The 13,762-nt window shown below is 38.6% G+C and overlaps 1 protein-coding gene across 1 annotated transcript; it reads right to left on the bottom strand.

Moving 5' to 3' along the window:
- Window positions 1-8,366: 8,366 nt before the first annotated feature.
- LOC133783007 (probable LRR receptor-like serine/threonine-protein kinase At2g23950) lies at window positions 8,367-12,779 on the bottom strand. Its single transcript, XM_062222510.1, has 11 exons — window positions 12,105-12,779; window positions 11,885-12,017; window positions 11,674-11,745; window positions 11,383-11,526; window positions 10,997-11,068; window positions 10,759-10,818; window positions 10,564-10,664; window positions 10,332-10,463; window positions 9,890-10,234; window positions 9,181-9,560; window positions 8,367-9,079 (listed from the first exon to the last, which is right to left on the bottom strand). The coding sequence occupies exons 1-11, from the start codon at window positions 12,196-12,198 to the stop codon at window positions 8,672-8,674; spliced, it is 1,941 nt and encodes a 646-aa protein (XP_062078494.1). The 5' UTR covers window positions 12,199-12,779; the 3' UTR covers window positions 8,367-8,671.
- Window positions 12,780-13,762: the final 983 nt, after the last annotated feature.

Genomic DNA, 13,762 nt, shown 5'->3' with positions numbered 1-13,762 from the left:
ACACGTCCGCACAAACTCCATCGAGTCTTCATTCATCGTGGGCCAGAAGTATCCTTGCCTCAGTATCTTTTTTGACAAGCTTTGCCCCCCAGCGTGGTCTTCACAAAAGCATTCGCGTACCTCTTTCATTAATTCTTTGGTCTTTTCTTTTGGGATAAATCTGAGGATTGGCATTGAGTATTCCCTTTGGTACAAGATTCCATCGACCAGGATATCCCTAGAAGCTTGTCACCGAAGGGTCCTAGCTTTGTTTTTGTCCGTTGATAACACGCCTTGCGTCAGATACCCTATATATGGTGCCATCCATGTATCCGCCATTTGGATCACCATAGTGGTCTCCTCTGCTTGGATGCTTGGCCTAGACAGCCGCTCAACCGGTACTATATTTAGAGTATCATCATCCTTCGCACTTGTTAACTTGGCCAAAGCATCAACATTGAAATTCTGGTTGGAAGGTACCTGCTGGAGGGTGTATTTGTTGAACTAAGCCAATAAATATCTTGTTTTGTTTAAGTAGGCAACCATCTTTAAACCGCGTGCCTGGTATTCCCCCATGACTTGATTCACCACCAGCTGAGAATCACTGTAGATGTCAAGCACCTTTATATTTATGTCCCTGGCTAAACGCAACCCAGCGAGTAATGCTTCATACTTGGCCTCGTTGTTAGAAGCAGTGAAGTCAAACCTGATGGCGCAGTGAAATCGATGCCCTTCCGGTGTTATCAAAATCACTCCTACTCCGGCATGGCACTCGTTAGAAGAACCATCTGTAAATAATTTCCACGAGGGAGCCTGGTTTTGACAATCACGCTTACTAGGCTCTTCAACCCGCTCGCTATCTGTAAGTTTAGTGAATTCTGCAATGAAGTTAGTCAGGGCTTGCCCTTTTATCGCTGCTCGTGGCATGTAAGATATATCGAACTGACCAAGTTCGACTGCCCATTTTAACAATCTACTCGAAACTTCTGGTTTTTGCAGGAATTGCCATAGAGGCGGGTCGTTCAAAACCGTGATTGCGTGAGCTTGAAAGTAAGGCTGCAGCTTCCTGGAGGCCAAAATTAGGCAATAGGCTAGCTTCTCGATGGGCGAGTACTATTGTTCTGCTCCAATTAGCCTTTTTCTTACATAGTAAACAACCTTATGCACGCCTTCTTCCTCCCTTACTAAAACGGCACTAGCAGCATATTCCGTGATTGCCAGGTAGATGAACAAAGTTTCCTTATCGACTGGCTTTGATAGGATGGGTGGTTGCGCCATGTGAGTTTTTAATGCTTGAAAAGTCTTCTCGCACTCCTCCATCTATTCAAACTTTTTGTTGCCTCTGAGTAGATTAAAAAATTGAACGCACTTATCTGTTGACTTCGAAATGAATCTATTGAGAGTGGCAATTCTTCTGGTTAAACTTTGAACATCCTTAATCTTCGCTGGCGATTTCATATCGATCAGGGCTTTAATTTTCTCAGGATTGGCTTCAATTCCTCTCAAGTTAACTATAAATCCCAAGAATTTCCCTGATCCTACTCCGAATGAGCATTTAAGGGGATTCAACTTCTACTGATATTTGTTCAAGATGTTGAAGCACTCCTGCAAATCCTTTATATTCCCTTCTGCTTTCTTCGACTTGACCAGCATGTCATCGACGTAGACCTCCGTGTTTGTGTCGATCAGCTCTTTAAACATGTGGATGACTAGTCGTTGGTAAGTTGCACCAGCGTTTTTCAAATCGAAAGGCATTACTTTGTAACTGTAAAGCCTTGTATCAGTCTGAAAGCTAGTGTGATCCTCATCAGGGGGATGCATACTAATCTGATTATACCCGGAGTATGCATCCATGAATGAGAGGATCTCATGCCCTGTAGTGACATCGACCAGCTGGTCGATTCTTGGGAGTGGGGAAAAGTCTTTGGAGCAGGCTTTATTAAGGTTTGTGAAATCCACTCACGTGTGCCATTTTCCATTCGACTTGGGAACTAGCATGAGATTTGAGACCCACGATGGATAAAACGCCACCTTGATGAACCCATTCTCCTTTAGCTTTTCGACTTCTTCTATTAAGGCTTTATATCTATCTTTGTCGAGCAGCCTTCGTTTTTGTTGCACTGGTGGAAAACTCTTGTCGATGTTCAGGACATGGCTGATGACTGCAGGGTCTATCCCGACCATGTCTTTGTGCGACCAGGCAAAGACTTCCTGGTTTCTCCTTAAAATCTTCATCAGTGCTTGTTTTATTGTTGTCTCTAAGTTTTTACCGACTTTCTCAACCCTGGTCGGATTTTCTTCATCGAGTTGAACCTCTTCAAGGTCCTCGATGGGTCCAATCTCTTCCTCAAAATCCCCAAAGTGAGGATCCAAATCCCTATCCTCACTTTGGGCAACACCCTATTTGGTGACATTATCACCCGAGTGGGCCTGAGCATCAGTTGCCACTTGCAACTCTTTTCTGTGAACATCTCTCGATACACCCTTCTTCGCCTTGGTGATCGAGGCGTTGTAGCACTCCCTTGCTTCCCGTTGATTTCCCAATACGCATCCTACCCCTGCGTCTGTTGGGAATTTCATGGCGAGGTGCCATATTGAAGTGACGGCCCGTAGGTCGACCAAAATTGTCTCCCAATCACAGCATTGTATGCTGAAGGACAATCAACTACTATGAAAGTAGTGAGTAATGTCTTATTAGCAGGTGCAGTACCTGCTGTAACTAGAAGCCTAATCAACCATGTTGGGGCGAGCCCTTCACCAGAAAAACCATAGATGGTTTGGTTGCATGGCTCCAGGTCTTTGACGGACAGCTTCATTCTTTCTAGCGAAGACTTGTACAGGATGTTGACCGAACTCCCTGTGTCGACCAACACCCTTTTCACCATCATTTTGGAAATTTGTACGTCTACGACCAGCAAGTCAGAGTGTGGGAATCGCATGTGCTGGGCATCGTCATCAGAGAAGGTTACCAATTCCTCCTCTGTTCGAGCCTTTTCTGGTGCTCGATCTTCCACACTCATCATCTCGATGTCCTGGTCGTGGCGTAGGGTTCGAGTGTATCGTTCCCTTGCCTTCCCACTGTCTCCTGCAAGATGTGGGCCTTCGCAGATGGTGAGTAAAGTGCCTGCCACAGAAGCTGGCTGTAGAGGTGGCGAGCGTTGGCGTGCAGGCGCCTGCTCGTTACCACCTTGAGCCTCTTGCTGAAACCCTCCTGCGGCTCGCACATATCTTCTTAAATGTCCCTGCCTAATCAGGAACTCAATCTCACCTTTCAACTGGTTACATTCATTGGTGTCGTGCCCGTAGTCGTTGTGAAAACGACAGAACTTTGTCGTATCTCTCTTGGAGATATCTTTCCTTATAGCTGCGGGTCGTTTGTAAGGCACGCTTGAGCTGATCTCCTAGTAGACTTTAGCTCAGCTTTCGACAAGGGCCGTGTAGTAGGTGAATCTCGGCTCGTATCGATTGCATTTGTGGCGTTTACTCTCAAAAGCTGAGGGTTCATTGTTCACCCGTTTTCCACCATTCCTACCATTGCCATTCTCATTGCCCTTGCCGTTGCCATTAGGCTTTTCCGACCCGTTGGCGGCTTTGGCGGGTTCTTCCTTGGGCTCTTTGTCTTTTGTGGGTGATTTCCCTTTGTTGGCAATCGCGTCTTCAAGCTTGATGTATCGATCAGCCCGATCCAAAAACTCTTGGGTACTTCTTACCCCATTCTTTATGAGGTTACTCCAGAGGGGTGAATGGCGCCTAACCCCAGCAATTAGAGCCATCATCTTACCCTCATCACCCACTGTCTTGGCTCCAGCTGCTGCTCGCATGAAGTGTTGGACATATTCTTTCAAGGGCTCTCCCTCTTTGTGGCGTATCTCGACCAGTTGGTTGGCCTCTGTGGGGTGTACACGGCCTGCGTAGAACTGTCCGTAAAATTCCTTCACAAACATCTCCCAAGATACTATACTAGCAGGAGGGAACTTGAAGAACCACTCCTGAGCGGTGTCAGACAATGTCGCAGGGAAGATCCGACAGCGGGCGCCTTCCAACACTTTTTGTATGTCCATTTGTATCTCAAACTTATTAACGTGAGATACTGGGTCTCCGTACCCATCGAAGTTCGGCAAGGTAGGCATCTTGAACTTACTGGGGGTTTCGACCACAGCAATCCTCTATACAAAGGGGGTGCGCCTCCTTCTATCGTACTCAATATGGGATGTTCGTCCCCCGACTAGTTGTTGTACCGCCTAGTTCAGGGCATCAATCTGAGCTTGAACAGCTTCTGGGACTGCTAAGGCCATCAGTACTGAGGGAGCGTACTCGTCGTGCCTCTCACGGCAGTCGTTAAGTACGTCCCTTAGATCATTGTCTCTACGCCTCTGCTCGCTAGCTCCTAGCCGACTAAAGACGTTCGGCTGACTGGGTTGCCCCCCAACGTTGTGGCTAGCTGGCCTATTCTCTCTAGGTGGGGGGCTTCTGCCTCCACCTCTTTCTTCATTTCTCCAGCCAGCATTTCCTCTACAGGAAACAACTTCATTATAGTCATGCCCATCTCTGAATTGTGGCTGACTACAGCATGACCGGCTGTTCACGCTATTTCCTCCTCGGGCTGGCATTTCCCGAGCGTTAGGGGGAGGCATGCGCTGGTCGTTGGGTCCCCGTGCATTGTTATGCCGTGGGGGGCCCCTGACCGCAGAGCCTGACTCGATGTTCCTCTTGTTGGCAGAAGGACGCTGCCCCCTGCTCGGTGGATTTGGCTCTTCGTCCCCTGGGCGCCTAGGGCTACGGGGCGGCTGCCCTGCCCTATTCTACCTCGGGTACTGGGGATTGCTTCGACTAGCCTAGGTTGGAGGCTGCTGCTCAAGATCCCTAGGCGAGACATCATCCTGAGCCATAGGCGGCTACTCTGGCCTTTGAGGGCTTGCTGGCTGGAGCGGAGGGCTTGGATTGGGACCTCTTTGAGGTGGTACGTTTGGTGGCTGATCTGGCTGGGAGGCTGGTATAGCTTGACTCCTAGCCAGTTGAAAGGCTTCTTCAAGGGCGGTCATGGCATCCCTCTGCCGACAATCCATTTCCGCCTGTCACTCACTCAACTCTTAGCGCTGGCGTTCTATTTCTCTTTGCTCCAGCGCCATTGTCTCCGCAGTATTCTATTGATTGGCCCTCAGATTAGCCAACTCATCTTGCAACACTCCTAGCGTCGCCCTCAGTGTTTCGGAATTTAATTCCTCCTCATCGAACTCCAAATGTGGTTCATTCTCAGCCACATTCGGGGAGGAGGTTGGGATGGTGCAGTGCCAGCAGCCTGTCCAGTCTTCTTGGATGTTTTCGCCATTAGATCTTTTCACAGTTTTTTTTCAAACTCTCAATGAAAGCACCAGAATGTTGACCCACGATTTGGCCAACGACACGGAGTCTAATATACGACAAAAGATAAAACGACAAGTAAGAAAGATCATCCAATGGAAGAGAGGAAAACACCAAGGATTTATAGTGGTTCGGCCCCAAAAGATGGTAATGACCTACTTCCACCTAGTGCTATTATTAAGATTGAATCTCAAAGTCGTGATCAAAGAACTTGAGTTCTTGAGTTTCACAAACCTTGAAAGAAAAATAAAAAAGCGATGGATAAGTGCACTATATCTCTATCTTAGCAAAAAGATTCAGGAGTCAAAAGTCCATTCCTTGAGCTATTTCATGCATATTTATAGGCTCAAGGAGGGTTACATGGGCCAACGGGCCATATCTTTCCTTAATAACTGCGTTTCAAGGTCATAATGAGGAAATATTTAATGTATTAATTACAAAATTACAGTTTAAGAAGGAAACAAGTCAAGTTATACGACCAGCCTGGTCATATCTAAAAGGTAAACCCTGACGAAGCGGTGTGTTTTTGGTCGATAGTCGAGCAGTACTTTGGCCACGTGTGAGAAATCTTCGCCACGTCATCAGTAGCCGTTTTTAGGGTAAACAAAATCAAGCTTAAAAACCGAAGTAAAAGCCATTTTTTCTTGTAGTGAATGAAATTCTAAATAGTATATATGGTATACATTATATGATCCCATTTCAATAAAAAAAATATTTCAAATATATATTATCTCATTTGTAAAATTACAGTATACCTAGATATTTATAATATATTTTTCTTGACTAAAAAGAAAAAAAGAATACTAATATAAAAGGTACCATAAATACCTATAAAGACACCTCACTATTTTAGAACTAATACTAAGACATTCTATAAATAATAATATTAAGAAAAATATATAATAGTTGCATATTTCTCAAAATAATCTTTTTTAATATTCGGTTCGAGTATAGAAAAAAAAAATTTGGGGTGGAGCAGTCTCGTCCCGCTTGAATTAATAGCGGGTTCTGCCCCGAATCACCACCTTATTTTGACATGCATATTTCTCATGTAATGTTTCTTTGAAGCATCATCAATTGAAGGTTGTTACCAAATAATCCAAAATTCAAGAAACGTAAAAATGTTAAGGAGCCAAATACAATTCCCAAATTTGCAAGGAACAAATTTTAAATAAAATAAAAATGATTCAATTGTTTTTTCTTTTTTCTTTTTTGGAAAAAAGAAGAAAATGATGTAATTGAAATGACCCTTTTTTTTTAATATCTCTTTTATATATAAAAAAATTATAGATAACGAAAATTATTAGTTTAAACAGTTTTAACATAATATTTTAAATATTTAACAAAATATACATTTAAAATTAATTTAATATACATATTTATTAATTATATTAATATAAATTCAAATATTATAAAATATCATTATTATAATAATATTTAATATAAGACTACATATATAATAGGGTTTATACTATTTTGGACCCTGTGTTTTTATATTATCTGTTTAGACCCTATGTTTTAAAAAGTTTATTTTTGGACCCTATATTTTGTAAAATGGTTCAAATAGACCCCTAAACTCAATTTTGATGAAGAGAAAATTGAATATAACAACACAATTTTTAAGTAGAATGATTTTATTTTTGTTCTGAATTGTTAGTTTGGTGAATTATTTGTGAATTCAGTTGAGAAAACTTTGACCAAAATCGAGTTTAGGATTCTATTTGAACCATTTTACAAAACATAGGGTCCAATAAGTAATTTGTCAAAACACAGGGTCCAAACAGGTAATGAAACAAAACACAAGGTTCAAAAATATATAAACCCTATATAATAATTATATCAATATAAATTCAAATTCAAATGTTATAAATTATCATTATTATAATAATATATTATACAAAATTAGATATATAATAATTATATTAATATAAATTTAAATGATATAAAATATTATAATGATTATAATATATAATCCTAATTTGTTTACTAATTATATTAATATGAATTTAAATATTATAAATTATTATTATTATAATAATATTTAATACTAGACTTATATTCATATAAATTTTAATATTATAAAATATCATTATAATAATAATATATAATACTTAATCTTAATTTTATTAAAAAATATTATTTATATTTAAAAACATTATCTTATTATGTATATTTAAAGAAATCATAAATAATATTTTAATTTAATTTTTTATTTAATATGTTTATGTCATTCTTTTATATATAGATATTGTATATTTATTTGAAATTTATACATAAATTTAATAAAAATAATTAATAAATTTTATAAATAAATGTAAGGAAATAAAGGTGATACACTATACTAATACATTTGAAAAGTGAAAAACATAATAAATTAATAAAAAAAAAGACTCATTGAAAGTAGTATAGATTATCTCATTCCTCAAACTCAAATTAAATCATATCAACAAACCCAAAATGGAACAAAATCAAAACCATTTCAAACCCAACCAAACTGAGACCATTTTGTTTACTGTTCTGTTCTGTTCTGTTCAGTTCAGTTTACAACTTGACCATACTGGAAAGTTGGAAACAACCCACATAAACGTAAAACACACAAGTCAAAAACCAGCTTAAAAGATGGGAAAAACACACAAAATGACAGTAATATCTCTTAACTGACATATCTCATTACTAAAAGAACCAGTAATATAGTGACAACAGATCTGGGTGTTTAAAGAAAGTCATATCGTTAAAGAAAAGAACTAACCAAAGCAAAAGTGAGCGCGTGACACTGCAAAATAAAATAAAATAAAAAAGAAAGCTTTGGAAAATGACAAACAGCTCACTCTTTTGACAGTTACCTCTTTCCCTTTCACCATATCAACAACTCATTGCAATTTTTCTGTTGTGTCTGTCCTATCTGCTAAGTCAAAACAATCGTCAAAATCAATCTGGGAAAAGACTGGTTCAGAACTTGGCCAGCAGAGCACTTGATGATGATGCTATATAAATATATATATTAATATACTCTATAAAGACCCCCATACACCAAAAGTCTCAATATGATGCCCCATTTGAATTGAATGTACCATACATACTCAGACATGTGAATAAGGAAGGAGGGAGGGTCACATTTCATTTACATTACAAAACCCACATAGGAGAAAACCATATATTACAAGAGAAAAGAAAAAGTTCGCTTTTTTTTAGTAGATGGGAAAATTTAAAAACCTATATCTATGCAAAGTAAACATAAGTAAATTTTGGGTTGTAAAGAATAAGGAAAAAAGAATACTTTTTTTCTTGTACTTTCTTATCACTTTCTCTTTTTTTTTCTTTGGGTTTTGTTTTATCTTGGACCTGAGAGTTCCATGGCATAAGAATCCAAGGAATGGTCATCATCATCATCTTCCATTGTTGTTCCAAACATGCTTGAACGATCATGTTCACTGCAATCATGCTTTAAAGCAGGGGTGGTGGTGGTAGTAGTAGGGCGGGAAGTACTTTTGCTGTGAGGATTATAAAAGAGGTTCATGCTGGGATTAGTATGATTGTGCGAAGCTGCCCACTTCTCGGCTAGGCCATCGCCTTCGAGCATCCGGACAACCTCTGACATCTTTGGCCGGTGGGCCGGTAGGTACTGAGTGCATAGTAGGGCCACTTGTAGCATCTCCCCCACCTCAATCCGGTCATAGTTATTCACTAACTCCCTATCCACTAATAGCTCCACTTTCTTTTCTTGTTGTATTTTCTTGACCTGTTACATTCACATATCTGTTGGTTTAGTATTGAACACGAAAAACATTTCACTAGTCCTAAACAGATGTTTGGCTCAAAAACAAAGGTTTTCATACTAACCCACTCAAGCATGGCTCCCTTCTGATTGGTGGTCTTGCCAAATTCAAGAGCTCTCATTCCAGTTATGAGCTCTAACAAGAGAATACCAAATCCAAAAACATCGGTCTTCTCAGATGATTGACCAGTAGAGAGATACTCAGGTGCAATGTGGCCAACAGTGCCACGGACGGCGGTAGTGACATGGGAATCAGCGTGGTCAAGGAGCTTTGCAAGACCGAAATCACCAACAACAGCCTCACAGTAATCATCCAGGAGCACATTTGCAGCCTTGACATCTCTGTGGATTATCTTTGGATCACATTGTTCGTGTAGATAAAGAAGGCCCCTTGCGGCTCCTATGGCTATCCTCTTCCTTGTGTTCCAATCTAGTGCTGGTTTTCCTGAGATAATTAAACCAAGATTTTAGGATTCATCATCCTTTGGGATTGAAAATTTAGGAACTAAAAAGAATATTCTTGCCAGTTTTCAGTCCCGGGCAAACAACAAATTACTCCTAGGGACGACATGAAAATTTTGGTAATTGATCTTATAAAAAGCTGTTCTCTAGCTCATACGATTCAGTTAACTAGAGAAAAAAGACTATTCATCATATAAAAAGAGTTCTGAATATAAACATTCTATTGCATCCTTTTAATTTTAAGGCTAATTTAGCCATATTCATGGTGCATATTTACTGACTATAGCTGCAAAATAGAACAATTAAACAAACCTCTAAGCCGGGATGCCACGCTGCCATTGGACATATAAGGGTACACCAAAAGCTTCTCATTAGATGTAGCACAATACCCTATCAATCGAAGCAAATGCCTATGAACTGCAAGGCTTATCATCTCAAGTTCTGTTCGGAACTGTGACTCCCCAGCTGTTCCCGTCACATCCTTGAGCCGTTTCACAGCCACCACAGTTCCATTTCCAATCTTTCCCTTATACACATTGCCAAAACCTCCAGCGCCAAGTATGTTTTTGGAGCTAAAATTGTCTGTCGCATGTTGCAGCTCCTTGAAAGTGAAGCTTCTGAGGTTTCCCAAGCTTATGAGCCCCTCTTCTTGGTTATCTACAACAAATACAAAGATACCATGTCTCAACTAACATTCTGTTATTGTTGTTTTATAACATTAATTATATTTAAGTAGGCTCTTGAAGATACTAACCATTAATGTTCAGGATGGTTAGGTTGTGTTGCTTCCTTCTATGCCAAAGAATACCAAATGATAGTAATATGAGAAAAACACAGCTGAGGCTGACCCCAAGTGCAATTGCTAATTTCTTGGACTTGTGTTGACCTTAATTAAAATAAAAGTCAATGAAAAAGTTAGGCAAGGAAAAGGAGAATTTGGTTTACATTTAAATAAATAAATTAATAAGAAAGGAATTAAGATTCACCAGGAGATGAGTCTAGAGAGAAGGAAAGAGGAATAGGGGTGACAGTTCCAGAACAACCCTCAGTTGAGCTGCTTCCACAAATCAATGGATTTCCCACAATACTAACAAACAAAAAAATAATAAAGAAATCAATTGAGACAAAAATATATAATTTTCATTTGAAAAAGAGACATAAATAGACAGAGGAGAGCTTGCTTGAAAGTTCTGGCCGGAAATTTGGGGACTGGTCCACTAAGATTGTTGTAAGACAAGTCCCTGAATGAATCAGGTTCACCAATAGAACAAAAACCCATTGTCAGATTCAGAGCACAGAACATAGCAAGTAAAAGAAGTAATTCAAATTGTTACAGGTTGCATCTTTTTTCAAGATGTACATGATACACAAGCAAACAAATTTTACAATGAAGTGAAAACAGAGAAAGTTTATACTTACAAGAAAGCAAGCTGAGGGATTTTTGATAGAGATAATGGAAAAGGCCCAGACAAGCTATTGTTGTTCAGCCTCCTAGTCCCATTACATGACAAAAATAAGCACAGTTACAATAGGATAGGAATCATTATAGGCTTATATAGATTAAATACAATAACACAAACACTTGGTTTGGTTGCTGAGAAAAGAGATTTCTTGTCAACAGAAGAAATAGGTTTCTGCAGCTATACACGTATAGCTATCTTGAGCTAACATATCAGTTTCAATATTAAATGAATAAAACACACAGGTACAAGAAATCATTACTTTCTATTTAGCTTTCCTCCTCTTTCTTAGTTACCAAACAACCACGTAGTACAAACACAAATTTTATATTACTCAAAACTTACAGGTACAAGAGACCGTTTAGTTGACCAAGCGAGTCAGGAACCACTCCGGAGAATCGGTTATTAGAGAGATCCAACGTCTGAAGCTTCTGAAGTTTGCCAAGCTCGGGGGGTATTTTGCCAGAAATATTGTTGTTCTGCAGCAAACTTCACATTTACAGCAAAAAGAGTTGTAAGCAAACCAAAATTAAAAATGAAACAAAACAACTCCAAGCTCGAAAGATAGATTATTCATTAGCAACAGACTAAAAGAGAAATGAAAGTAGGAAGAAAAGACTCAAATGGGTTCCTTACACTTGTCGAAGATTTGTAAGATTTCCTATAGCCCCGGACAAAATTCCAGATAGAGACTGACTTGGAGCTCCCCTGCAAAACGCAGAAGAAGAAAAAACAATTAAAGCCCACATTCAATTCAACACTTTCTGAAACTTCTACTCTCCACTTAAAGAATAAAAACTCCATTAATGAAGGTTTAACCAAAAAAAAAAAGGTTGAAGGCACTCACAGGCCAATTACAAAGTTTTCAGGTGAGCAAGTAATCATAGCCCAGCTACATGGGTCTACGGAGTCTGGATCCCAGTTGTTCAAAGCTCCATGCGGATCATGCAAAGCGTCCCTTATGTTAATCAAAGCCTCCACTGCAACAAACAAAACCCATATCACCAAAAACGAAACAAAATTTATCTGTTAGAAAATAAAGCCATGAAGAAAAGCTTGAAACCTACCTTCATGGTTACGAGGTTCGTACGAGAAACAAAGGGTAGCAGAGCAAATAAAGAAGAAGAAGAAGAGAGCAGAAAGCTTGAGAGGAGCGTCCATGGCTACCTACTAACTTAGCTATCTACCTACCAGCTGGATACATACAAAGCTTGAAAACAACCAACCACCATGAAAAAAGAAAAAGACGGTTCCTTCTTCCTAGGCTTCTTCCTCTTTCTAAAGGGTATGTGTGAGAGTGTGTGTTTAACCCTCTCTAACTCTCTAGTCCTCTCACTCTATACTTTTCTTGGTTCTGGTCTCTCCCTTCCTTTTCAGTCTCTTGCCACCACTCTCTGCTTTTGCAGATAAAAAATAAATAAAATAACAAACTCTGAAGAAAAAAGCTAAAAAGGGAAAAAAGTAAGGAGAGAGAGAGAATCAGGGTTTGATACGAGTTGTCAGGAAGGAGAAGAGGAGAGAGGTGGTGACGAGGGTGGAGGTGATGAGGGTGGTGGAAGGAGAGGAGTGAGTGAGTGAGTAGTGTGTGTGCGCGCAGAAAATGAGAGAGAGTTTGTTTGAGGAACGTGAGTTGAGTGGAGTGGAGTGGGTACTACTAGTCTACTAGTGTCTGTCTGTGTAGCTGTACCTTTCACTCTCAGGGCCTCACTCAGCGCAGCTCAGCTCAGCTCTGGACTGTGTTGTGTTGTGTTGTGCTTACTATGCTGTCTCCACCCAATTCTCACTCACAACTCACTCCGTTCTTGTATTATTCAAAATCCCGCCTTTGCTTTTTCTTTTCTTTAACACTTTTTTTTTCTATAGTCAATACTCGGTGGCTTTTGGATGTCCCCTGGACCGGTTTTAATTAAATAATATTATTTAGATCACATAATTACCTATATAATCCTCTTATTTATTAAGAGAATTGCTAATAGGAAATTTAATAAGAACATCTGAATTTAATTTTGGATCATATATTAAAATTTAATAAATATTATGAAATATAATTAACTAAAAATATTACCTCAAATAGTATTTGGCACATTTAAGGTGACAAATAACAACCCTCATTTATTAATGGATTTTCCTAATATAATACAATAGACCCAACCATTACAAAATAAAGTTGTACATATTTTATGAGCCGTTTACAGAACCTCTTTTATCTCATTATCTATTTATAACCTATATTTTGAAACTTATAATTTATGAAGTTATTCAAATAATTTTCAAGCCTCATTTTGATGAATAAAAAAATTGATTATAATATAATTATTAGGCAAAATAGTTGTATTTTTTGTTATTAGTTGTTAGTTTAATTAATTATTTATTATTTTAGTTTAAAAAATTTTGATCAAAATTGAGTTTAGGAGTATATCTAAATTATTTTACAAAATACAGAACTCTAAAAATAATTTATCAAAACATAAAGCCCTAATAAATAATAAAACAAAATACATAGTCCATACAATATATAAACTCTTTTATGAATAATGATATGCCATATTAGGGTACTGGGTGGCCATGACCTCTCCTAATTTTTTTTCTTTCTATATCTTTGTACAATGCATTTTTTTAAAAGTATATATATATATATAAATATATGTAAAAATGTATATAAAACTCATAAAATTAAAGAAAAAATTATACATTTGCCCCATTTATATTTTAGGCTTGGCTCCAT

The sequence above is a fragment of the Humulus lupulus genome, chromosome 6, assembly GCF_963169125.1.
Source record: "Humulus lupulus chromosome 6, drHumLupu1.1, whole genome shotgun sequence".
Classification (NCBI taxonomy): domain Eukaryota; kingdom Viridiplantae; phylum Streptophyta; class Magnoliopsida; order Rosales; family Cannabaceae; genus Humulus; species Humulus lupulus.
This window is presented reverse-complemented; position numbering and strand designations above follow the sequence as displayed.